Genomic DNA, 27,640 nt, shown 5'->3' with positions numbered 1-27,640 from the left:
AATCGTGGTTTTTAAGCTTTAGAGAGCCGGGCGGTAAATTCACTGCATCCTGCATTGAGAGGGAGCTGCCTTGCTGAACACACCTGGATTGCCTCTTCTGGGAGAGTTTCTAGATGGTGGCTACAGCCAAAAAGCCTTTACACTTAGGACAAATTGCTTTAACTCTGTCCCCAAAACACAGGGCTTAAAAAAAAAATGCTATTAACTCTCAGACTCCAGTTTCTTCACAGTCAAAAAGCGACCATGAGGTTTCAGAATAACAGCTTTTATCTGAAAATGTAATCTAAAATTTGGAAGGTGCATTTAAAGTTCTTGGATATTTAAAGTAGAACTCGTTTTTACAAAGAACTGGAAAAACGTCCCCTCAGGTAGACAGAGAGAAAGATGCAGAGATGGCTGAATGGCTGGCGTCTGCTCAGCTTGATGTTATAAAGGACTCATAAATCAGAGAGTAAACAGAAACAAAGTAGGTATTCTGGAAACAGCCATAATATTCATACAAAGGAGAAAATATATACCTATTCACTTATAAACAGATGACATATTTATGCTATTTCAAAGAAGAAAATATGTTTAGTCTATAGTGTATGAGAAACAACAATGTAAGATTTATTACTGAGGGGACATAGGTGGGGGGCGGTGGATACACAAGATCTTACTGTGTAGCTCAGACTGTCCTTGGACACTTTGTCCTCAGCCTCCAGCAGGACTTGGGCTTCCTTCCTTCCTTTCTTCCTTCCTTCCTTTTCTCCTTCCTTCCTTCTTTCCTACCTCCCTTCCACGTGTGTGTGTGTATAACCAACCCTAAAAATTTCAATGTGTGTGTGCACGTGCGCCCGTGCCTGTGTGTGAGTTCTCTGAGGGGCCCTTCTAAACAGAAATTCGGTGTGCTAGGCTACATTGCTAATCACCAGAAATAAGTGGGGTACATTTCAAAATTTGAGCCTTGAAAGAAAAGAGCCTGACCATTTGCGGTCACTTCAGGAGCCACCCCCCCTCCCATCCACTTTCACCTAGGGATGACACTTTTGAGTCAGGTTAGCAGGAAGCGAGATGTACGTTCCGCACACCACAGCCAGTTCTGCTAGGGAGTAGTCCCAGGTTAATGTCTAGGGGACCCTCTGCTTTCTCTGAACGCTGATAATCCTGCACAAAACTGTAAGACCCCAGGACCGCTCATGGGCTATCTCAGACAAAGCTGAGACCCTACTATCTTCCTGGGAGTTTCTTGTGCAAATTTGGCCAGTTACATGTTGGTGACGTTTTTTTTCTTTAATCAACCCTAAAAATTTCAAGTGCACAATCTTTGGCTTCATCCTGCACATTTAAAATCAATGTAAGTTCTAACTTTTTTTTCCTACATATACTTTCAAAGAGATTAACCAAACTAGCTATTTATTTCCACATATCATTAATATATATGCTTATGCGTACATGTACACACCTATGCCTTTTAAAAATATTTTTTCTCTAAAACAGAAAAAATGTTTAAATATATACAAAATGATAAAAAATTGCATTTAAGAATAATTTAATGTCAAAGAAGTTGGCAAGATACTAGTTGAATTAATATTGAATTATTGAATTAGTTTTCAACAATTAACTAAAAATTATAAGATACGATTTTAACTTGTTTGCCTATATTATGGGCCAGCACTGCCTATACTTTCAAAGCATCTAAGGAGACAAGTATTTGTGCCAGCTTGTCTATTATCACACACTTGAGCCAAGTTATTTAAGCAAGAGCACTTCTCTGTCTATTATTAATTATTATTATTATTATTTTGTTAACTATATTTGAACTAATAAACTACCCAATAAAGTAAAAATTTAAAGAGTGTAAGTAAGGGAAACAAATAAATGACTAAAACGAAAATGAGCTATTATTCACCAAAGATTCCCGTGGCAGGAATGTCTAAGAAAATCAGCTCTTAAGCATCTTATTTAACCAAGACATTTTTGGACCAAGCAAATTCAGGGCAGATCCTTAATACTGGAAGACTCAAACTGAGTATATTTAAGCTTCTGTAGAAGAACATGTGAAATGTTTTATTATTATAATTCAAGATGCTAAACACAATTTCACTTTAAGTAATAAAGATTTTTAAATTTGAGGTACTGACAGTTTAACCAATGCTCTGAGAAAGGGTCAGTGATAAAAATTCAACTGTCAGTCAGGTGGTGGTGGCGCAGGCCTTTAATCCCTGTACTGAGGAGGCAGAGGCAGGCGGATCTCTGTGAGTTCCAGGCTAGCCTGGATTACAGAGCAAGTTCTAGGACAGGCTCTGAAGCTACACAGAGAAACCCTGTCTTGAAAAACAAAAAAATTCAAGTTATTTCTAGTCAAATTTTAAAGTTGGAATTTGAACTGGTACACAAACACCTCTATTACATTTTCATAAGTTCAAACCTTCTGTAAGTGTGAGTTTTCCAAGCATCTTACTTTTGAAAATAAGAGGTGACCTCCTGTCCCATAACAGTCAAGCTTAAAAAACCACATGCAAATGAGCTTAGAAACCCAGCCTGTTGGTGCAGCATGACCTTGTAGGGGAGGGGCCAGGCGACCTCACAAAGGGGGAGCTGATTTCCAGCTTTCTTAGACTCTAAAAGTCAGACTTAACCATATGCATGTCTGTGCCAAATACATAATCACATGGAGATTTAATTATTTAATTTATATGTACCTATCAAATGAAAGAAGACTGTTTATAAAACCAAGGTATTAAACACATTGTGCCCAATATTCCAAGAAGAAACAAGAAATGAAAGAAATAGGATCGACCCGGGAAGCAATGATTATAAGGGTCAAATAAAACACTTGTAAACTATGAACACAGTAGTAAAGGCAGGGACCTGAGCATGCTCTCAGATTGCAGTTTGGAGGGGAAGTTCCTGATGGCACAGTTCAAATGAGATTGTGTCAAAACAGCCAGGCAGGGAACTCTCTGGTTTCTTTCAAATGTCTGCTCAAGGAGGCTGGGGCATAGCTTAGAGTACTTGCCCAGTGTCCAAAAGCCCTGGGATCGGTCCCCTGTCCTAATGCCACATAAAATCAAGTGTGCTGGTATGTGCTGTTACTTCTAGCACCTGGAAGGTGGAGGCAGGAGGATCAGAAGTTCTAGGTCATCTGCTATTACATAGGGAATGATTCCTAATTACTTATGTAATTAAAATGAATAATTTGCATATGCAGAAAGACCAAAGTGAAAATACCTGAGATACTGCTCATAAATTAGGCTTCTGCTGATAGGCATAAAGAATCAATATGGCCTTAAAGTCAAGTTTGTACACTCAGATGAAGGCCCTTCATGGTCATATAGGAGACTTTAGCTATCAAACGCATAAAATTTGGGGAAGAAATAAAAGTAAGCAAAATGACCTACTTTGCCAGATCCAACAAACAGGCGGTGGACTGACTAACACCCTGCCATAATGACAACAGCGCTCAATTTAACCAATAACCCACTAGGGTTAACTGAATAACCAACACGAGCAAATTCACCTCTTCATTTTAGGTTTACAAGACCCTTAAGGGAGTATCTTGAATTGTATGTTTTATGTTCTCTTGAGTTTCCACATTTCTCCTGATAGCTCTGGGACACAGTCTGGGGGAGGGGGACAATGGAGGCACATCAAAAGAATCCTCACACGAGGGTTCGTGCTTTCTATTGACTGCTCGGGTGGGTTAAATTTCTGCTATTAACTACTTGCTTATGGAGCAACTGAAATGAACTTTCACTAAGTTCCTTTCTAAGCAGTAGAACTTTCATGATCAGGGAAAATAATCAAAATCAAACTGTCAAGAAGATAAACCAAAGCCGTTCTGATACCTCAAAGTCACTCTGTCCCTTTCTGAAGTCATGCTCCTTGATACTTAGCTAAATAAAGTTAAATGGGTATGAACAGCCCCTAAAATTAATCAAAATCACTGACCATAAGTCATACATTAAGAATTGAAAACTAAGGGTCATTTTCTTTTGATGACAACTATTTATGCCTATAGAACGTAAGGTGTCTAGAATTGCTGGTGACAATGTGACCCTTTCCCCTCTTAAGACTTGCCCAAAGTTAGAGACACCTGCTCCCATCACAAGGCAAAGGTCAAACTCCTCACTCCTAAATCTTGGTTCTCACCATTACTGCACCATGTCTGTCACTGTCCCTCTACCATGTCTGTCACTGTCCCCTCCACCATGTCTGTCACTGCCCCCTCCACCATGTCTGTCACTGCCCCCTCCACCATGTCTGTCACTGCCCCCCCACCATGTCTGTCACTGTCCCCTCCACCATGTCTGTCACTGCCCCCTCCACCATGTCTGTCACTGCCCCCTGCACCATGTCTGTCACTGCCCCCTCCACCATGTCTGTCACTGCCCCCTCCACCATGTCTGTCACTGCCCCCTGCACCATGTCTGTCACTGCCCCCTGCACCATGTCTGTCACTGCCCCCTGCACCATGTCTGTCACTGTCCCCTCCACCATGTCTGTCACTGCCCCCTCCACCATGTCTGCCACTGTCCCCTCCACCATGTCTGTCACTGTCCCTCCACCATTACTGTCATTGTCTTTTGCCTATGCTGAGTTCCACATGCAGCTCAAAAGTGTGTAAATATCATCTTAAGAATTTTTCCCTCTGAAAGCTCTTGTTTCAGGAAAGAAGACAATTTCCCCTTGTGTTTTTATTGATTGGAATTTAAGAGTAAATTAAATAATTTTATTTTGACATTAATTCGAGTACCCTAGCACCCTGTCTTTGATAACCAGGAAGAGCAAATAAAGGAATTAATAATAAAAGACAGACAGATGATGGAAGGAATTTTTTTTCAATTTCAAAACTAGCCTCAAAGCTAAACATTGGCATAGCCATTAGTTTGACAAAAACTTCCTTTAAATGTGTTTCCTTTTCAGCAGGCATATGTGAAAAGTGACCTCTTACCATCTACATATCTACCCAGAAGTCACGTGACAGGCTTTTGCGTCACGCTGTCAATTATGATAACAGTCACAATAAGAATGGCCTGAGTGTTGATAGCTTGCTTCCTGGCTCTACAGAGAAGCTTGCTGATAGTCTACTTGTGTCCTTTTTCAATTGCTTGCTTCTAATGATTGGCTTTTCAATAGTTTTTATGTTTCAAGTTTTGGCTTTGTCATTTGCCAGGACAAATATATCTAAGAGGATTTCACTTCATATCTTAGTTAAAAAAAAACTCCTCCAGAGGCAATTTCTTTAAGAGCTAAAAGTACTTTCAAATTCTACCCAGAAAAGTGTTGAAAATATTTCAGCATAACCAGTCGATAATTGAACTTGAAATAACTGTGTTGTACAGTCACACAGGAGCTGTAACTGCGGAAGTTCAAGAGCCACTAAGTCCCACGCAGGGACAAGGCACTCAGCCAAGGGAGCTCGTCACAGAGAGCACCTGGTCAGGACATGGCTCTGAGACATCAAGTGAGAACAAACCTTACTTCTTACAAATAGGAGCTTGCTTGACTTTCTGCCTCATTTAAGGAAGGCAAAGCAACTTGCTCTTCATCCTACCTACCATCTCCAGTCTGTATCCAGGTCAGGGTGGAATTCAATGGCTGCTTGGAATGGGAGAGTCTCTTATGGCTGGCTACACAGGAGGTTTCTTAGTTATAAACTTATAGCTCCAATTTACAATACATTTTGTGATATTGATGTATATTACTAAAGGTTTCTGCTGTGAAAGCAATGGTTCACCAAACTGTAATTGATGATAAATAAGCTACATTATTTTTAATTACTTCCTATGAGAGCAAGTAAGTCCTCAAAATGGTAAACTTTTGAACCTTAGCATATAAAGAACTGGTGTTAATTTAACGGAGTTTTCTTTTAATACCCATTTACATTAACATTGCTAGACTGAATTATAAAATAGTTTCTATTCTTTCTTAGTAAAAGCTACCATTCTCCCAGACAGCTCTTTCTTTCAAGTAGATAAAGTTTGGGAGACGGGGGCTGCTTCCGTGTTGACTGAAAGGAAGGTGGACAGGGCGCATGCAAGGTAGGAAGCAGGGAAAGGATTTCACTGCTCAGGACTTCTTCAGAAGGAAGTCAGAGAAGATGTCCTCAGCATTCTGAAAGTGGTCCAGATGAGGACAAAGCATTGGGCAGGAGAGAGCAGAGCCCCAGCTGCTAGAGCGGGATCCCAGAATTCTTCAAGCCAATGCACCATTTTCCGACAGAAGGGTAACAACAGAATGAAGCGCCTGTCCAAGTTGTGGTGTGAAGATTGCTCCTATGCCAATGAGTCCTCAGACAGACCAGTGCCAGGCTTTGAACTATGCCCAAAACTATGACAGGAGATATAAAGGCAGGTCCTGATCACGTCTCTGAACTGAGTATTATGCTTCACAGGGAGGACTAGCTTTATGACAAGTCAGCAACTACTCTACATGAACATCTCTGAAATATTTGCCATCATTAAGTGACTTTAGTTTTTAAGCTTAAATGCAATTATCACATTTATGTTTAGGTGAAATTCCAACATCAGAACAAATACAACTACGAATATTTCCAGACGGGAGGAAACTGGCATTAGTCAGGAGTGATCGCTATAAAATAGGGGCTCACAACGTGTGACCGCTAATAACTGTGTGGAACAAGCCACTAAGCATCAAAGCACGCACTTGCCTGTTCAAATCCGCCAGTCTGGATGTCCTTAATATTTAACATTTCCATGTGAGAATGTTAGTGTGAGGAACGGCTGTGGTGAAAGTCTTTCTGTGATGTCATTTCGTGGGGCGGTTATTAGAAGGCAGTCAAAAATATCCCAATAATCTTAAATTTATTGTTAACTTGAATTTATGGAAGCTATATTAAAATTCTTTTCTAAGGGAGAAATAGCATGCAACAATGCACATCAATATTTTTCATAAGCTGAAAGGATAAATCTTTCTAAAGCAGCCCACATGAACTGAAGAATGTACCTGATGACAATATTTATTTTGAAGGGGTCATGTCTAGGAAAGGTTATGGGGAATGTTTAAAAAGCTCCTCCAGACTGAAGCCACTGCCTTTCCAAGTCTGAATTTCTCTTAGCTAATATAAAATGATTGATCACTTTTATTTCATGTACCCCTCGATTTTCCTCTGCATTCATCACTGAGTGCTTTAAACCAAATGCATTTAGGAGCTGCCCTTAGAAGAGCGGTCTCTTTTAAATCTTCGTAAAGTAATGAGAGAACACAGTAAATCAATCCCATTTCTGCTGGAGGAAGAATAACCTTTCCTGAAGTCATTTAAACTATTTCGCTCCCTCCATGACTGTATAGTTGAATATGCAGCTTTGTCTCTGCTGCTCTTAATATGAAAGGTAAAGAAATAGATTTTAACTGGTGCTTCAGTTAAGAGATACGCGCACATCATATGATATACATTTATGGTGTTTTCTTCATGCCTCAACATCATAGTTCATTATGAATTTGGCAAACTGAGTTTCTTCAAGTGAAAATCTTATTACGTAAGCGATAAATTGTCTATCTGCTCTGTATTTAAAATGTTTAACTGTGGAGTATATGGCTTTTTGCTTCCAAGGATTAATACATGCCATATATTCATAAAGAGCAACCATGTTTGAACTCAGAAAATATGTTCACATTGTAAATGGTCTTTACTCAAAACTGCCCACTTAAAAAACAAATGTCAGACTTTACAAGAAAGTGTCATAAACATTCCGCAGAGTAAAAGCTGCCCAGATTTCTGCCCACAGTTGAGGTTCACATTTTCCTTGTGCTGAGCTTTCTTGATGCATCTTTAGATAATGTGAAGAGAGAGGGTAAGTTTGGTATGAATGCACTTTGTGATTACAGGAGACCCTGACAGTAATCTTAATTGATACAAACTAAAGCTGCCCTGGGCTAGGACAAAGAGGACAATTGTTTCTCAATGGAAGGGACTGGTTATAATATTCTAATGTGTTCGGGGTAAAGGTTAAATAATGGAGGCATGTTTTTTGAATTAAAAATTAACTGGAAATTAGAGAGGTGTCATAAAGAATAATGGCAAGTCCTATGACAAAAATATTTCTGAAAAAATGTACAATTTTTTTTTAAAAAAACAAGTTTCCAAAACCTATAAATCCTGCATATGTTTTAAAAACACAAAGAGCACATACATTTGTTAAGTAGAACCATAGCAGTGGTAACACATTCATATTATAGTAATTTTCGAGGTGAAAAAAAGCAGCATTCCAGAGAATTATTCCACTAATTATTATTTGGTATTTCCCTAACTATACACAGATGTCTTCAGTCAGTTCTCTTGTGTTCTGCGTTGTTATTTTAACCTTGCAAAATGTCAAGTATCTTGAATGAGCTATCATCTTTATGGTTTGCTCTGAACGCCGCATGTGGTGACCTTTACTGCACACAGACTATCACCTTGGCCTGCGACAGGGAAGGCCTGGGAAACGGAGCGGCCACTCTAGAACTGAGGATGCGGGCACAAGTAACTTCACACGCCTAATGCATATATAAACCTCATCTAAACACAGAGACAACTTGGTGTTTACTCCCAGCTCTGTCTTCTATACTGGGGCCTACTTTTGTTATGTGACGTTTTACATCCTGTGCACCTCGAACTGCTCTGGAGCCAAACTGAAGAACAGCAAACACATGCCTCGTAAAATACACTTCAAGGCTGCAGTGCGTAGACGTATCCCTGTGACCCTATAACTAGAATCATGGGATTTCTCTGTTGGGGCGGTGCATGCTTTCGACTGTGGCTAATTTGTTCATAAGCCACCATTAATCCTGGCTGTAGTTTTTCACAGTTTGTGTAAACACTTCATTTGCATTAAATTTACAGCATTAATGGGATGTGAAATTTAAAATCCTACTTGAAGCATAAATGATGTAAGAAGGCAGAATCACCTCCTCCCCTCCCCCAAAAAAGTGTCTCATTGCATCTGAAATCAGTGAAGCAATTGAAATGTATTTGGGTAGGGGTAATGTTTTGCCTGTGAGCTCAGCTACAATACGTCCTCCTCCTGGACTAAAATATAAAGGGGGGGGGGGGCATCTGGAGAAAACAAAACTGGTCCAAACAGATTACGTACTGACTCTAGCTGGCTTTTCCATGTCAGCGCCTGAAAGCCACACTGGCTAGGAAGTCCTCAGTATACAGGAAGACGGAACAATACTGTCTAGCTGGAACCCAGTGTCTGCGGGTGCTGTCGCTAGGTGCTATGAAGACGGGAGAGGCGGTGAGCCAGTTTCAGAAACGTCAGACAGGTGAGAAGCGAAGGATAAATGAGGAAAAAAATTTGGAAAACAAAATGATCAATTTTTGGTCTCAGAAGCCCTGTGAGCCCCATCCTGAATCCAGATCTGAGAGGCAACGCGGAGAAAAGCGCCGAAGCAAAGCGTGGCTACCCCATTCCACCTGGGTGAAACGTGCCCACCTGTTGCTGGTGCAGGAAGGATGGGTCTCTTGGGTTTAGTCCCACATATCGATTGGCTTGAGGTGTGCCTGAGGCTGTGTAGGCTGATTAAGGAAGAACAAAAACAAAGATAAAAATCGTGAACTGTCAGAACCAACACCCTGTCCATGTATAAGAAACCCAGAGAAGTGGGGGGGGGGGGGCACTACCAAGAAGGTGTTTCTCTTTCTCTTCTCTTTTGTCTGAGTGAATCGCAAACAACAGAAAAGAAATTGATTCAAAATCATTGATTCAAATCAACTATCCCGCCCCCACAAAGAAAAAAAAAATCTATGCGGTGATCCACAAGCTATGCTAGGTGTGGGCATCCTTACTGTGTGTCGCGGTGTGGTACTGTCTAGATGTCGAGGCTCGGCTACGCTGAAGTCTTTTATCGTAGACACCTTTGACCTGCTTCTAGGGGGACAATCAGTGATGGCTGCCTGGGATCCTAACAGTGACAGTAGATGAAGTGACAGCTGTTGATATCAGGGTTAAGCAGATGCGCTTGATGAGTATGAGATGAAAAAAATGTTTGACTTAAATGTGTAACCAAAAAAAAAAAAAAAAAAACCCTAAAAAATCCACCAATACTTTTCTAAAAGAGGAGCCCGGTTGGATTACATCACATGGAATGACTTAGTTCCATCTTTTATCTAATATGGGGAATGTCCTCCAGTTTGGTAGAAACATTTTTGACCAAACAAATAAACAAAGAGAGAAACAAAAACAACAAACAAAACAAAAACCTTCGTTTTCTGTTAGTGTAAAAGCAACTATCAATTGCTTGTGATTGGCCAGAGAGGAACTGATGGTACCTATGACATATTTGGTCACCAGGTAGAATAGATGCGGGTGTCTGCTCTTTAGAATTAGTTTTTGTACAAGTGCTTTTCTGGTGGGGTGAACTTCCCGCAGAAAGATTCTCGCTTTTAAATCTACCTTTTACAAGGAGCGAAAGAATCGAGCCTATGTCTCCATCTCCGGTTGAACAGAAAAGCTGAGTGTGTACCCTATGTTTCACTACGAGGTCTGAAAGGATGAAAACCAGGATAATTAATTAGGAATTCAGACACCAAGTTTAAATAGGCTAGCTTTTATAAACCAATGTATTAATTTTTCATGTTCACTTTTAAAATGCATCATTTGAACTTGGAGACTTTTAGGTCAAGTTTTTAAAACACTGAGGATGCTCACAGGACATCCTGCTAAACAAGGCAAGGATGCCATTAGCAGCCAGGATTCCCCACGCCTCACCAGGCCTTGAGAATTCAATACACAGGCTGGGAAGTGAGAGAGGAGCCTTACTCTCACAGTGTGAACACCCTGTCTGGGTTGTTTGTTTGTTTGTTTTCCAATCATTAAAGAGAGGCCTCCTTGGTCTCTGTTAACTTTACTGATGTATAAAATCAACATCTAGTTTCATATTATCAGTCGTTTTTCTCAGTATTTCTATGTAGAAGTGGGGAAAGGCCAATGAAGCCATCTTTATATAAGCTAGACATTCCTTTAGAATATTTTAGAAATCTTATTAGTCAAATCATGTCTCTTTTTGAACAACCTCAGCCCGAGTACACAAGCAGTTCATTATAAAAGAGACTGAAGGGACACCTGTGAGAGGGCTCTGGTTATCTGCACTGGATCGTCCCCTGAATTGGATATATGGATATCAGCTTAAAAATAGGCACCAGAAGTTTCTGGAACTTTGGTTTTGAGCATTTATCCTGAAGTTGTTTTTTGACTGCCTTTGAAGAACATATTTTATGTGCTTTTATTTAAACTGTGTCTTAGCTCCAAGGGGCTGTGACGCTCACTGGAAAAGCATGCATATAGCGTCTCAGTGACTGTACTATGCACAGAAACCATCCAGAAGAGGAGTCTCACCCATTTGTGCCCTTAGGAAAGGCTCGCTAGGGTAGGACTCTTTGCCAGTGAGCGGATTACCAAGCATCACTGAACAGTCATGTACATCCTAAGCCTCTCTGGACTTACTGCTTTGTCGGGCTCATGAGGTCTGATAAAATAAGTGCCGAACAGTCACTGTGCACCTAACGGATTGCCCATTTTTTTTTCTTGGATAGTTTCTTTATATGTTTATAGAAATTATTAAAAAAAAAAGAATCTTTCCAATGGTTGAGAGAGAAGAGAGAGAGTGAGAGCCAATGATGTCTCTGATGGTGTAATTCCACGAGGGAATTTCCAGAGCACAAAGGTTTTCTTTGCTCTCTGCAAGAAAAACAATGAGAATCTGAGAAACACATCATGGTGATGGAACACGCCGGTGCCTCCCGGATGAAACCTCATCAGTTGCCCATCTGTGCACATTAATGTCCTTTAAGAAGCTGGTAGTTTGGGTGAAGCCAACTGAAAATGAATTCCTCATCTAATCCTGAATGTTCTATATGCTAACTTGGAGGAACCATTTGACTTACGGATGTATGCTACAAAAGGATGCTACCATTTGCAATGCGGTGGCCATGCTAACACGCCCAGCATCTGATTGTCAGGTGCTAGCCAAAACAACCGAAAGATTTAAAGAAAAAGCTGTAGATAATGAATGTGTAGGGACCTTACACATACCTAACCCTATGCTTCACAGTGTCCTTGCCTGCTCAGCGCAATGTGTGACTGCTTCTCACAATGACATAACCTACAGTGAGGTAAACATGTAATTATCTTGCAGAGGCACTGATTCTATTCACTTGGGGGAGGGGTTTGATTTCTAGAAATGCTCCAATAAGTGATAATTATCTAATCTCTCTTCTGGTGATGGAAAACCTTTGTATACTGTGTTGTGTTATCAGTGTAACTTCAATGTCTACCTTGAACAAGCAGGCATGGGTGATCACTTTTGTTGTGGGCTGTTTGCTAAAAAAAAAAAAAAAAAAAAAAAAAAAGCATGCTTCTCCCTTGTCAAATATGATGCCCTAATGGAAATTTGATAAGAGAGAGCATGTGACAGCTAGGCCACGTCCATGCCTGCTAGCTCCACTTAAATGAGAAATCTCCATCTGCTCAGGTAGCCGGAAAAGTCCCCGTGTTCTCCACCTTGGATCATAGATCCAATGGTGCCTTCGATGGACATTTCTCATTTCCTACGGAAATACTTACTGGTTGCTGTAGGTGAAGCTGCCTCACCTTCAGTGGATGTAGTGATGGGTTTAGTATCTGTCATGGTCAGGGTCACAGGCCGCACTGCACTGGGATGGGGAGAGGGTGCCAAGACAGGAGGGAAATGGCCAGGCACTTTCCCTACTACTTGACCACTGCTGTTAGGCTACAAAACAAAAACAGAATGCCGGGTGAAGCGATCCAAAAGGCAGTCGTCCTGTCCAACAGCTCCACGCGGTGCACGAACGTGGATTCTGCACAGGGTGAAGAGTCGCCATGCAGGCCCTCTCAAGTCTGAACTGGAGGCCAATCAATGGTTAGTAGTAAGAAGCAGCAGCAAAGGTACTTAAAGGAAGGCTTGGACCATTAGTGCACTTTGGACAGGGGATTTCCTCTTTACAATACCCCTAAAAGTTCAGCCGGCCTGACCCTCTCACTAGTAGGCCAGAAAACCCACACTGAGTGAGACTGATGCCTAGCTCAAACTACAATAGCATTCCTTCCTGAATTCTCTACAATAAGAACCCAGCAATCCTATGCTCTGCAGCTCATGCTCAGTTTATCTCTCAGTACAATATTTTCCTTCTAAACAACGGTGTCACTGATAGAGCAATACAAAAAGTCAAGGATGGGAAACATACTCAACTCCTTATGGTTTCCTTCGTTTACAGTCAATAGTCCATTCTTCTGCATATAAAACTCTAGCTTTTGCTCATACACAGGTATTGCAGACACACATACCAGGCAATTTAGACTCTAGGATAGCCAGTTCACTTTCAAGAATTTTCTACCACAAGCAGATAGAATGAGTTGTAAAGCATCTAAGATTTCCGGTACACACAGATTTATAAACTGCAGAAGTCAGACATTATGCTTAGGAATAAAACATCCCCACAGGAAGGGACAAGGATGAACCAAAGAGGACGCAAGGACCATCCAATGCATGCTGCTGTTTGCTATGTTTCAATCACTGTGCACAAAGAGTTGCATGGATGTTTGTGAGATTTAATGAAGAAAACTCCCTGTCCAGTTTCAGGAAAGATATTATTACTTGAGTTTTGACCACTCGATAGAAAAAGAGTTACTGTGGTAGGAGCAAACCCCTAAAAGGTGCATTGTCTGGAGAAAGCCTGGAATACATTATCCCAGGTAGAGAAGTCTATTTTTGGTTATACTCATAGAACTATTACTCACTGCATGATCGTTCTAAGAATTTTCTGGAAAGTATTCTCCACAAATATATGGTCTTTATAATCCCAGCTTCCCAAAGCAAAGAGATCAGTGAAACAATATGTATCTAAATCCAAATATATAGATTATAACTGGATATTTCTTTAGGGAAAGATAGCTAACAGTACTTAAATATTTTGACTCAGAGGCATGAACTGAGTCTTTGGGTAGGTAACAGAGGGACTAGTTCCTCTATTCTTTTTTTTTTTTAAATTGACTTTGAACATCCTGACTATTCACCATGAATAACTTTAATTATTTAACTATATATAAGGAAAATAAACTGGACTTTTCCCTGATGAAAACCTATTGGAAAATTGTATCTTTAAGCCAATTTGTTTCAAAATATTCCACTGAATAGCATGACTGTCTCCCTATAACTGGAGCAGTAGTAATGGGAGCAATCTCCAAACTGCTGTGGGGAGGAGAAGGCATCGTAGTTGCTTAAGATTCCAGATTAGCATGATGCTGGGTGAAGCCCGGAAGCAGTAGTCAGTCCCCCCATCTTTAGCTCTGGAAGGCACAGAGCAACTGATCTACCCTGAAATGCAAATGAACGGGCTTTGAGTTTGTAATTAAACATCAAAGCAGATACAACAGTTCCTAGAAAAAAAAAACATTTCTGCCATTCATTATAAAGACACATTTTTCTTTCTAGGTCAGTGGTAGTTTGTTCCTTAAAATAGACATTATCAGCTTCTGGCTATGGGAACATTATAAATGACTGCTTTGTGTATGTCCTTGGAAGAAGGAAGTTCTCATTTTCGCACTGATGGTACAGTCAATGGCAAAAGTGCTTCTGCATAATGTTCACCAAAACAGTTCATATCTACCTGGCGCAGGAGTCAGATGGCAGGAATCTCAAGTAAACACTGGCACAGAAGATAAGCTTTGCCGTGTACAGTCCGCCCACAGGAACTGAATGGCCATGAACGGACAGTATTCTCTCATTCAAAAGGAGGAGAGGGGACAAAAGAGAGCACCCAATTCCATGCAGACGTTTCTAAAACCTGGGCCAAATAAAGGTTTCACTTCAAGTTTTCCACCAGTTAAATGAGTGCAGCTAGGTTCTCAAGTCTCTACCTTTCCAGCTGCTGTGGGATAGAGAAAAGAAAGGGTATCTTGTCTGAGGATGAACCGCACTGGCGATAGGCTACCTTGTTTACTATGCTCTTCCCAGTACATACAATTCTGAAATTTTCTTTTTGTTTTTGGCTTTCAACTGAGATGGGAGAAGGATGCTCCTTTAGAAGCTGGACATTTACTTTGAAAACATACAGGATAAACTGTGACCAAAAGCGGCAGATTATCACCTAATATGCACTTTTAACTTATAAAGAAATCGAAATATATGTAAAACAAGCACTGAATAATTAAAGAAATGCATAACACTAAGGCCTGATTTTAATTTGCATAATTTTCCCCTTAACAGTGCCTAATTAAGACATCAGTTTAAAAAAAAATCCAATGGAACTCTAAGATTTTCCACACTGAATTAACGTTAAGGACTTTTAATGGATGTCTTAATTAGACTTTGTTATTCATGGAAATTCTACACAAATTAAAATCAGACCTTGTGTGCACGGTTCCCAGATGAGTCTAGCAAAATACTCTATGGAACAGAGAGTTTTGAATTGATACTCAGAGAGCAAATTTCATTTCTGAACGGGTACCCTAAGACCGTGCTCCTGTCTCAATTGTCTTTAGACTCATTGTCCTCACACCACATGGACATTGTTTTTCTATAGCACAAACAGATGTTTAACTCTCAATTGTTAATATTTAGTTTCGTATATTAGTTAGTGAAACTAAAAGCAAAGGTAACTTTCTAAGCCACACAAGAGGTACAGTATATTATGTTGAAAACCAAACATCCAGAAGGGACCATCGTTCTTCATTTAACAAAGTAACACAAAAGTGCTCAAAAAAAAAAAACTTTACAATTGATATGCATATACTTATGTACTCTGATTTTAGCACAACTTAACAGCGGTTTCATAAAACATCGTATAAATCCCCCAAAGTCTTAAAAGTTGTTAGAAGTGGACAGGGGTTTTTGAGATAAAACAGCAAAGCCTGATACTAGGACCTTAAGATCAAAATTACCTTAGAGACCTGATTGCTGTAACTACTGATAAACTCATTACTGGCACAAAGACTGTTTAGCTGGCTGTACAAAATTCTCCTGTGAGAAACCCCTGTGTAGTGACCACTCACCAGGAGAAACCATGATCCAGAGTGAGGATGCGCAAGATTTGCTGCACTTATACAACGAATCCCTGAAGGGATGCTGAGAGACAGAGATAGATGACAGCTAAGAGATGATAGATAGATAGATAGATAGATAGATAGATAGATAGATAGATAGATAGATAGACAGACAGACAGATAGACAGACAGACAGACAAATAGACAGATGATAGATTAAAAACAGAGAGATAGAGACAGAACGAGCTGGAAATGCCATTCATTATTAAATGTAAGTCATGTCTCTGCAAAGAGTCAGGAGTCATCAAAGGCGGCTGAAAATGTTTACATTACCAAAGCTGATTTTAATGCCGAGTAACTGGCCTATAAATACAGCTGTAAGTTCTTTTGTGGGTGTTTATTTTAGCACATACCTTGCTCCTGCCTGCAATAAGCACTTTGTCTCTATGTCAAACCAGGTATTTCAGAGGTGTGAACTCCAGCTTAGCGTGTTTTTGGCATTGAACATTCTGCATAAACTTTCTTTCAATCCAAAAACATAAAACCCAAAACATCTTTGCAGATTTATCCCTCTGGGGCAACGCACTTCCTACCTGTCATTCAGCCACCTTTAAATAAGAAAAACGTATTGAGTCACCAAGAGACTTTCTGAAGACAGACTGCAAGGCTCGATGTTCCAGGCATACTCTCTGACTAACCCTGGTGCCTGAGAACGAGGCCCATCCCACTCCCCTCGAGCACTATGTTTATTTTGTTTCCTCTTATTTTTACCTGGCTGGTTTGAGGACTGGATGGGTCATAAGAAGGGACATAGTTCTTCAGAGTATCCTGAGGATTCAGGTGGGGAGGATATCTGATGGTGGGATGAGAAAAGTAGCTTGACGGGGCTGGAGGAAGGATAGCTTGCGTCGGAAATGGCAGCGGCGAGGGTGGAGGTGGAGTTCGAGTTGAGATGACTGCAGAACACACAAGAGAAAAACACAGAGGTCGCTGGTCAGCAGACTGCCTTCCGGCTTCATTCCCTTCCAGCGCTAGAAAACACATCCGTTCACTCCCTTGCTCCCACAATTAAACCACGTTTCAGTGTGCTTTCCCAATGCTAGTACCACGAAGGACATATAGGCACAAAGCCACCCTACCTAACCAACACATCTTTCTTTCCAGACCCAAGAACAATTAAAAGAAAAAAAATTCTCCTGTATGGAGACAAACTAGACAAAGTATTTCTTTCAGCAAATTCCTTTCCATTCAAGATATAGTCTTTGATTACAAGTGTTTGTCTCCCTAAATTCAGACAAAGCTATCGCATTAATTAAAGACACACCAATTTTTCTACTATAACTCATAATAGAAATGCAATTCAATTTCAAATAAATCATCTCCTTATACAACCTAGCTGACAGTTGTTTAAAATGAAAGCTAACAATTAACAGACCAGAATGTCAGGTCATGAATAATGGTCTGCTCACTGTATAAATACTCTGGCGTATTAGCACATGGGCTGGACTCCTCCTCCTAATGAAGATGGTTCCCTTCCAACCCAAAAGATCTTCATCCTATAGCTATTTTTAATCTGATTCCAGCTGTTACTATATTGAAGTTCAAAGGTATTGTTGAGGTACAATCTACAAAAACCCACAAAACTCTGAAATTGTTATATAGGGAAACATATGAATTTGCCCATGTATTTTACAATCATATGTTCTACTGTCAGAAGGAAATACTATATGTGCTGTAGATCCTAGACAGTGGTGATTCCCACAATAGTATGATCATAATGTTTAGTTCTGAAAAATAAAACTTAAAGATGGAGAAAAATATTTTAGCCATTATCTCTATAAAGCTCCTGGAAATAATTATATAATTACTAATTATGACAACAAATTTATAAAAGTAAAGCCTAAATCTCCATTGCTTTGAAATTTTGATCCAAGTCATAAGAAAATAAAAACAGTGTTCCATGGTTTAGGAAACAATGTGTGAGCTAAGTTCTCTTCGTGACTACAAGTGAAGATTGTCTAGAATGATAATCTTCAACTTTATAATGATGACAAAAAGAAAGAGGGAGAAGGAGAGAGTTTTAAAAACACATTGCTATTTTCCTCAAAGAAAACACCCAGGATATGAAAATTTAGGAGTGCATACAGCAGAACCACAAATTTAGATCAACAAGACTAGGAGACTGGTTTTTGAAACCTGCAGAGGCGTGGCAACAGAATCCATGGTTTAAACCTTCTCCCTTCTCCACACGTTGTGAGGAACAACTGTACATTTCTTACAACAGAAGTCCTGCACGAATTTCTTTAAGATGTACATTCACTTGAAGCATAACTTAAAGAAATACAGATGTTTACTGAAAATCAGGCATTTTTTTTAACTTAGTGTCAAAGGTTTGTTTTTGTGTTTTGTTTTGTTTAGTTTTGTTTTTGACCCTAAGGCCGGGACATCAACAACACTAGGCAAGTGCTTTCCACCAATGCACTACACCCAGAGTCATAAGTGATTGAATGATCTTAATCTGCTCATTTAACTATGGATTTTGTTCCCACATGCACATAAACCCCTGTGAGATACACAGGTGCTCCATCTTGACCACTGGGCTTAAGAACTCATTGGTCTCAGCAGGCTAGAAAAAAATCTTTTTTTTAACAGAACTGGAACAATTCAAGTTTGAATTCAAATCTATGGGTAGCTCAGGAACTGGAGTGGGATTGAAATAAGCAGATTAGATTTTTTATTTCAAAATGAAAAGTAAAAATGGCTACCTTGTAGACAAAAGTCATTTTAATCCCTTGAAAAGGACAGAAAAGCAAATTACAGAACAGAAATGTTTTTCTTCATTTTGAGAGAAAACATAGATTTGCATATTTTTGCTTGCATTATTGAAACTTCTTCCTAATTGTCTTTCTCCCTCTAGTCTGGCTCCTTCCAGCACTACCTTTATCGTTTTGTAGCAAAGACTTGTTAAAAAATACCCTTGCAATTCTGTGTCTTTCCTGCTGAAATACCTGCAATTGATTTCACATTGTCTCTATAATAGCGTCCCAGCAATTTCACAGATTTGTGTGGGTTCTCCCGTGTGTCAGGCCCCTTTCCTGGATCACTGGCCTTACTAGAATCTGTGGGTCCTAGGCCACGTGGCATTGCCTTGCCACAGTGACCATACTATATTGGGACCTATTGTTGCCTCTTCCTGGAACATGCATCTTGCTGGCTTGTTGTTCCTTCTTGTGGATAGCCCACTCTTTAAATTTAGCAAAACATATCTCTTTCAGGCATCGACATCTCCACCAAAAACCTGGTCCTGTTGAGATTATATACTTGGGCAGGGATTGGTCCACTAACCCCTACTATGTCATAAGTGCTTTAAGAGCAAAACCTTTGCCTTGACCAAGGTTCTTACCAAGGTGGGTACCTATTAAATATACTAATTGTATATGTGACTGGTATTTTGGGTATTTAAGTATTTGACAGAAAACCAAAATGTAAAGTTTATATAGCGGCTTCATGTTTCATTATCTAAATGATATATAAAAATACCATGTAATTATTTAAACCATTATAAGCATAAATTGTTAATCAGGTGTCATATGCAGAAGCCATGACCTAGAAATTAATCGTGGCCAAATATGCAACTTCTATGAAGTGGTTACTGATTTTTTTCCACTTGGCTCAGGAGATCAAACAATTTATATGAAAATTCTTCTACCACTATAATTTTATATTCCTCTTAGTTTCATAATTTCACTAATTATAACTAAGATTATGCATTTTTAAAGAAAGCAACAATAAGCCTCATGTTACAACTTATGAGTGAAGGTTTAAAAACTAGATACAGCAGGATAAAAGTCATCTAACTACAAATGAGAAGCAAAAAGAATATTATAAATATAGTAATATGTAAAACTATCAAGCCACTAGCCTCTAGGAGACTTAGAAGTAACAGATACCCAGCATATAGTACTGAGTACTAATTTATAGTTTTTCAACTTTAAAAGTTATACTATTTAGTTATACTAAAATATCAATATGAAATATTGAATAATCTTTCTTAACAAAACTATCAGATAAATCATGTGCCCCAGACAGAAATATTTGTGCATATAGAACATCTGGCATGTATAATCTTATTAATTTTACTTGTAAGTAAGTAAGTACTTATTTATGGGCAAAGTCTATATTCTCGGTTCCTATGAAAAGAACCCCTAAACTCATCAATATACTTAGAACTCCATCTTTCTCTAGCAGAATATACATAACTTGGGCCAATCTCAGGCTAAAGTTAGCGTAAATATATACCCCATTTTTAAAAGTTCTTGTGATTAAAACTTTAAATTTCCAAATTAAAATATTTATTAAATTATACAATATTAAATATCTTCTCATAAACTGATAAGAAAAAAAAACATTTTGTCCATTAGTAACCCTCCCTTTGGGTCATCCCATGTTTATACAGAGGATATAGTCACCCTAGCAACGGTGATAAACTTCCCCTCCACCCTTAAGTGTTTGCTGTGTGGACAAGAGGAACTTGAAACTCCTCACCACTGTGCGCGACTCCAGGTATTCCGGGATGGTGGTGCTGGGGGAAAGTGCTCAACCTTGGGGAAGAATCCTGTGGAGATGTAGAGCTAAACAGTGGCTTCTCGGGCTTCTTCATTGTCGTTGGAGAAGACATATCTGCAAAGGAAAAGGGACACATTCAAGCAGCCGGGCCTTCTTAAGCAATGAGGCTCGTGTCAACATAACAGATCTCATTTCCCAATGCTCTAGGATTCTTTTCCTCTCACCCATTTAGAAAAATCTATACACAAGGTCAAAGATCCAGCCGTGCTCGAGCTGTAAGATATCTTTCAGAAGCATTCCCTAACCTGTTCATTCTATAAACAATTATCAGATTCCTCTATTTCCTATATAAATATGGATATTAAGTAACATAGAAAGCAATTCCTGACTTAGGGACATTCACTGTTAGCCAAGAGGAAAATGCCATGGAAAGAGTTGTCACAAGTTGGGAGGATGTGTGTGGAGTGAGAGCGGAGACACTGTGGCATTTGCTGCTATAGGCCCGGCCTCTGTGTTCAGAGTATTGCTCTCCTGACCATGCTGAGGAAGCAGCCCCCATCTAGTGCCATGTTCAAAAGGTGCATGGGGATAAAAGAGCTATAAGAAAGCATTTAAAAGTGGTGGGACAGGGTAAAATACTAAACTAGTTCAAGCGATGTGTGAAGAAAGGAGACGCGCAGCTGGGAGAACACACATGAGCAAGGTCTAGATCTGAGGTACCTGTGTCAGAATGTTATAGAGGGGCACATACGGCCATAGACAGTTTAGACAGAGCATACCCTCCAGAAATTAAACAGAGGAGGAATATCTACAAGGGACTCACTATGGAGACCCACTTAAAAAGACTCACAATTCATAATTAATACTCATTGCACAAGTTTTAGAGAACTCATTGATCCCAGAAATGACATCAGTTTCTGGATTTACCCTCTGCTTCTATAAAGTGAAACACCTAGTGAAGGAATATAAAGAAGAAGAAAGGATATTGTGGATATTACTTTTGTATTTCTAGGTGTCTTACTTCATTCACAATACCTGCTGATAAATGAACATGAGAAGAGGCATTGAAAGTATCCGAGATAGACTGCACTGAAAAGCGTTTAGGGGAATTAAGGAATGGAAAATAAGAAATTGGGATGAACATGACAGAATGTTAGAAGAGGGAAGCTGAAAGGAATAAATAACAGTAATTTTCAAAACAACAACAACAAAAAATACTGTACGCCAACTCGTAAAAGAAGTATCCATGGCCGGGCGGTGGTGGCGCACGCCTTTAATCCCAGCACTCAGGAGGCAGAGGCAGGCGGATCTCTGTGAGTTTGAGGCCAGCCTGGTCTACAAGAGCTAATTCCAAGACAGTAACCAAAAGCTACGGAGAAACCCTGTCTCGAAAAATCAAAAAAAAAAAAAAAAAAAAGAAGTATCCATGGCTTTACCCATCCATGCCATACTTAACACTGCCAAAATACAGATGGCGGCGAGAGGCCGAGGTAAAGTGGGCAGACCAATGCAACAGGTAAGTGAACCAATTAGTGCAGGAGAATTAATGGCTGTTGTGAAAGTCATTATCTCGGGTCACACAATGCGTCTGAACAGACTACCCAGCAGGCACCTGGGATTGGTGAGGAGGATGATGCAGGATTTAACATCTTAGGTAATGCTCATTTTTATGAAGGCTTATAAATTTATATTAAAATCTCTAACAATAACATAGCCTATGAAATTTGTATTTTATCATTAACAATTTTAAATGTGTGCACAGTAGACAAATAATAATAGATTTCTTCTACCCAACAGCCAACTTCAGCCATTATCCACTGAGAATCTCCCGCATACTTCCATGCCCTGCGTTACTTTGGAAGCGAATTTATTGCCATACAATTTCATCTCCAATTTTTCTGTATACATATTTAGAAGGACTCTACCATTTAAAATAAAACCACTAAAACTTTAGCATGCCATTAAAAAAATAAGACCTGCATTTTTTATTTTCAATGTTCTGAAATTTAAAAAAGGCCTCCCGGTATTATTAATGTGAGAGACTAGTGGCCAGGTATTTTTTACCATTTGAAAAATTACCCGAGTTCTGGTAAAGGCATCTAATAAAATTGAGTATTTGTTTTGAGCATACTGGCACTTAAGGAATAGACGTGCTACTGTAGGCAGTAGACAGCAGAAGGAGAAGCCACATTTCTGACAAATGGGTAGCTACTGATCTATTAGAATTCAGTTTTTTTATATAGTTTTCAAAAAGAGAAAAAGAAAAAAAAATTTCATGAAGCCACAACAATTAAAGCTACCACAAAGGAATGAGGTGTAGAATTTAAATGCAGGGTTTAAAAAAATAGGAAAAGGAAAGTCGTTTCAACTTAAGTTAATCTTCAAAATATCAAAGACAATGCCAGGCTTCACCCAAGAACTATCTCGCATTAAAACGAATGATTCTGTATTGGGTTTTCCCTACTGGAAGCTGAACTTAGACATACAAATTGTTAGAAGAGAAGGCGCCTCCACATCACTCCTTAAGATAGTGTTTTCATTTCAATGTGTTTTAAACGACGTAAAAAGATTGCCTTTGTAAGGTGCATGAGCGTTTTGCCTGTATGTATGAATGTCCCACATGGATTCCAGGGGACTGTGCAGGTCAGGAGAGGCACCAGATCCCAAAACTGGAGTTATGGATGGTAGCAAGCACCATGGGAGTACTGGGAACCAAATCTGGGGAGCAGAGTTTGCCTAACAGCTGAATCATTGCTGCTGTCCCCATTTCAAATTTGCAATGACTGGTGATTTTAAAAAGACAGTGACTTATTATTGACTCTTACATTTACTCCTGTCTCCATGCAAAGTGAAAAACAACCAAACAAACAACCTGAGGCATGTAAATCAGTCTTCCAGACCTTCTGAGAATGGGCGGTGAAGGGCCACACACACACGGCATGGGAAAGAGTGGTTCCCAGTGCACTCAGAAGTAGAGAAGAGTTATTCTGTCTGAAGCACTTCCAAAAACAAGAGCCCTAAAACTACCACAACCATCAGAATGCTCACAAAACACAGCCAAACTCACAGGAGTCTCTTTTCAGAAAGGAAGAAGTCAAATGTCATTTGTATAAAAGTTTAAGCTAATGAATGATTTTTATCATTTTTGACATATGTAATTTAAAATTTTTTCTTAATCAAAATAATACCCTTCGCTTTTGGGAGTAGTTGCCAGATGTCTACTTGGGGGTGTGGAGGTGCTCTTTCAGACATCTGTCTAATAATAGCAGTATTAGAATGTAGCTTTATTTCTTTCTCTTCCCATTAAGTGAAATGAATTCTGGGCCCATTAATCAATAGGGAAACACTGCTATGTGTATGGAAAGGGCACTGTGCTAAGCACTCAGAGACACACAAGTGAATTCCTCTCAGAGGAAAGCCCAGTTCTACGGACTGAGGGGAAACAGAAAGGCAATTATGTGGAGATCTCGGGGCTGAGTTTCTAGACATTGCATTTTAACCACGAATCAAACTTGTATTTTTGATTTTAATTTTATTTTAAAGTCTGTAGTTTAATAGACTTCCAACATAAGAATGACATCATTTCTATTTTTAATGCACTTATGTACTATACAGAAAGTGGTTCGGGACTGAAAATATGAAAGAAAAGGCTTTTGGTGGCCCACGTGTCAAGAAAAACAGATGCTGTGCTTTGTGCAACCCACTGCTCCTCAAAAAGGAAGAATAATACATAAAAAGATTAAATTGAAAATTAGTTGAACAAAGCTGGGCAATTTATAAATATATAATAAGTTGAATGATAATACATACATAATAAAGGGTAAGTTGAATAATACATAAGATAAGGCCACTGAAGAGAAAGAAAGCAGTAAGACAAGAAGTAGTTGGTACTTCTTCTAAAAGAGGGCGGGAACACCTCACAACTGGTAAGAAAGAGGGAAAAGCCAGGAAGTCCTTAGCATTAGTACAAGATGTAAGTTCTATTTATATAGAAGTCATTTATAATTGAAATTACTTCACATTGGAAACTGTCCCAAAATTTGACAGTTTATATATTTTTTTTCATTTATTTAATTGGTTTGTATAGAGATGGTCTTATTATATAGTCCAGAAGGGTCTTAAACTCAGAATCCTTCTGGCTCAGCCTCCCAAGAGCTGTGATTCCACACGTGCACAGTATGTTTGCCACCAGACATTTGCACGTGTCCCTACCTGAATCAAGAATTTTAACAGTGTACTTGAGGGGTCAAAGGAATGTGTTTCCATCCTTCTGCCTCCTTGAGTGACGTTTTCTCCCTTATTCAATTAGGTTTCCCTGTTCTCTTCTTCTACTTACACCACGCTTTGCCTGGCTGAACATACTTAGGCAGACCATGATTCCACCTGGGAAACTTTGGCGATCTATGGCCAGCAACATGGCTCAGCAGGCACAGGCACCTGGATCAAGCTTGGTGATCTGAGCCTGATCCTCAGAAATCACATGGTTGGTGAGAATTGGCCCCTGAGGTTTTCCTCTGCCCACCACATCACATGAAGGCAAAGGTTTGCACACATACACACAAGCATGTGTATATACCCACAACACAATAAAAAAGTGAATAAATGTAAGAAATATTGAGGGTCTATATGTCATTAGCAATCTTATGCTAAAACCTTATATTACTTGATGACTTAATCATTTTTCATCTATTCACACATATATGTATATATATATGAGATGTAGAGGATGGAAATAACTTAGAAATGAAATAAATATACAAAAAATATAGGCTTCAAAGAAAGCCAGAAAGGATAAAGCAGGTCCATGCCTAGGTCGTGTATTTTCAAACCTCTTCCATGCGAAATGAGCTGTGTGAGGTGAGGTGTTCACTGGTATCACAGTGAGCACAATTAACCCACGATGGCCGGTCTCAAATGCACGTTCCATCAGCCGCAAAAAGAATATATTATTGTGTGAGAAAAAGAATCTATTTTCAATAAAAGGAAAAATAAGCCTCATAATGGAAAATGATGCAGCAGCAACAACAAAAGGGTAGTTGAATGGAAACCAAAGAGAGACAGCAAAGCCAACCACCGAGCACCCAATAAGTAGGAGGGGATTTGGCTGCACACCAAATTCAAGGTGCTCAGCAAGACCCACTGGCCCGGGCTGGTGAGGTTCACAATTCAGCGAAAAGGGCAGATGTAAGAGACAAAAATTCATTAAATAAGCATAACCAAGGTAATATTAGATTGTACTGTACCAAGGATTCTTCTTCATGACAAAAGACTAGGGAGGCCAAGCCTTCAAAAAGGAAGATTGGAGAGCCGGGCGGTGGTGGCGCACACCTTTCATCCCAGCACTTGGGAGGCGGAGGCAGGTGGATCTTTGTGAGTTCGAGACCAGCCTGGTCTACAAGAGCTAGTTCCAGGACAGGCTCCAAAGCTACAGAGAAACCCTGTCTCGAAAAACCAAAAAAAAAAAAAAAAGGAAGGTTGGTATTGAAGGCACAACTCCTTGCTGTCCACACCCGTGCAGATTCATAACTGGACAATTAGCTAGGGCTTTAGAACTAATTATATAGTGAATTATAAAATAAAGTATCTCCCAAGAACAACAACAACAAAAAAAAAAAACGTTGAGTAAGTTACTGATAAGAGTTCACATGGACTTAAGCCTATCTTTAAACAAACATTTTTTTCAAACCAAGTTATAGTAACTTTTACTAGCTAGCCTGAGTTTTTGGCACTGGAGCATGTATACGTCCTAAGCCCTGATGTGTCATTCATTCCACAGCATCACTTTAAAGTGATAAAAAGGCTACACAAATAAGGAGTTAGACCAACTCATCTCCCAACAAGGTAATTTCGGCTACACAAGCGAGAGCCGCAGCGGAGTACAGCGTATGTACTCTGCTCGGCGGCAGCTTGCACAAACGGCGCTCCAGATGTATATCTGTTCAAGGCAGCCCCAGGCAACAATTTTGATCGATTCTAATGTGATAAAATGCTGCAGGGAAAGTGTGCAGAAATGTGTTTACGTCAGCCCTTAATTAAACTGTTGTTCACGTCCAAAGGACCTTAGGAAACACTGTGAGACGTTGAGTTCTGGCAATCTCTTCATCAAAGCAAAGGCCCCCTTCCTCGGTCTGCAGCAGCCTGTCATCTAAGTTGCTCCCGGGATAAATGTCACATGGCACTCCAATCACTTAGCCACCTGTTAGTAGAACTTTACCAAAGTCAACTAGTGATCCGGGGCAAGCTTGAGCAGCCACCTTTAGCACCTGCCTGCCGGGGACACCTGCCCTCCCTTCCACGTAGGCTGGCTTCTCCAGTGTGTCCAACTACATTAAGGGTACCAACCCGATTTCTGTAGCCAACCTAGAAAACAAACCATTTTATTTGCTAAGAAAGTTCTACTCTTTTCCTATAACACATTGGATCTGTAACTGTTTCAAATTAATTATGTAAAAGTCCACAAGACGCCCTAAATTTGTGGGAGCTGCTATTTTTAGCCTCCCGTGACATGAAACACAGTAATGGTTGTGCCAGTTCTATGGCTTAGGAAAACATATTTCTATGTAATTAACAAAGAAGTAATCGCATGGAAATATTTTTAAAGGTTGATTATTTTATATATTCCTCAGCTGTCTTCCTTCCTTCCTTGGCAGACTCATAAGCAAGTCTAAATGAACTTTACACATACAAGCCCACACTGGCTATCGTCTCATTTGCTAGTACTGAATGCTAATGTATGTTTTGTTTCTCTCCTTAAAAAGCTATAGTTATGGTTTTAACTATCTTCTTAGTTTTTACATTATTAAGCTGTTGGACATTTTAAGGTATCTCCCTCTGATATCTCCCTCTGATCCCGATACACACACACACACACACACACACACACACACACACACACACACACATCTTTTCCCCCCAGAAATCAAGGTACAATACAAAAAGAGCTGGGAAACTTCTGTGAACTTTGACCCTCTTGTATGATGCAGACCAGAGAAACACATCTCATATGTGGGAATATTTAACTCAAAGACAGTGCACTGACTGGGGTTTGACAAGATTATATTACAGTCACATCTTACTAAGTT

The 27,640-nt window shown here is 39.6% G+C and overlaps 1 protein-coding gene across 5 annotated transcripts in view; it reads right to left on the bottom strand.

Annotated features, from left to right (window-relative positions):
• The window catches only part of Nfib (nuclear factor I B), a 216,068-nt gene that overhangs the window by 21,510 nt on the left and 166,918 nt on the right, over positions 1–27,640 (bottom strand). For 2 of the 5 annotated variants that reach the window (XM_050157456.1, XM_050157458.1), the window contains exons 7-10: positions 20,538–20,672; positions 16,764–16,948; positions 12,555–12,720; positions 9,426–9,508 (exon numbers count right to left, since the gene is read on the bottom strand). In XM_050157456.1, the coding sequence (XP_050013413.1) occupies positions 9,426–9,508; positions 12,555–12,720; positions 16,764–16,948; positions 20,538–20,672 (569 nt within the window). The remainder of the gene's footprint in view (positions 1–9,425; positions 9,509–12,554; positions 12,721–16,763; positions 16,949–20,537; positions 20,673–27,640) is intronic. The other 3 variants (XM_050157457.1, XM_050157459.1, XM_050157460.1) reach the window with 2 other exon arrangements.

The sequence above is a fragment of the Alexandromys fortis genome, unplaced genomic scaffold (genome assembly GCF_014885135.2).
Source record: "Alexandromys fortis isolate MF-2015 unplaced genomic scaffold, M_Fortis_MF-2015_v1.1 scaffold_64, whole genome shotgun sequence".
Taxonomy (NCBI): Eukaryota; Metazoa; Chordata; class Mammalia; order Rodentia; family Cricetidae; genus Alexandromys; species Alexandromys fortis.
The sequence above is the reverse complement of the archived record's forward strand: the minus strand, read 5'-3'. Positions and strand labels throughout refer to the sequence as shown.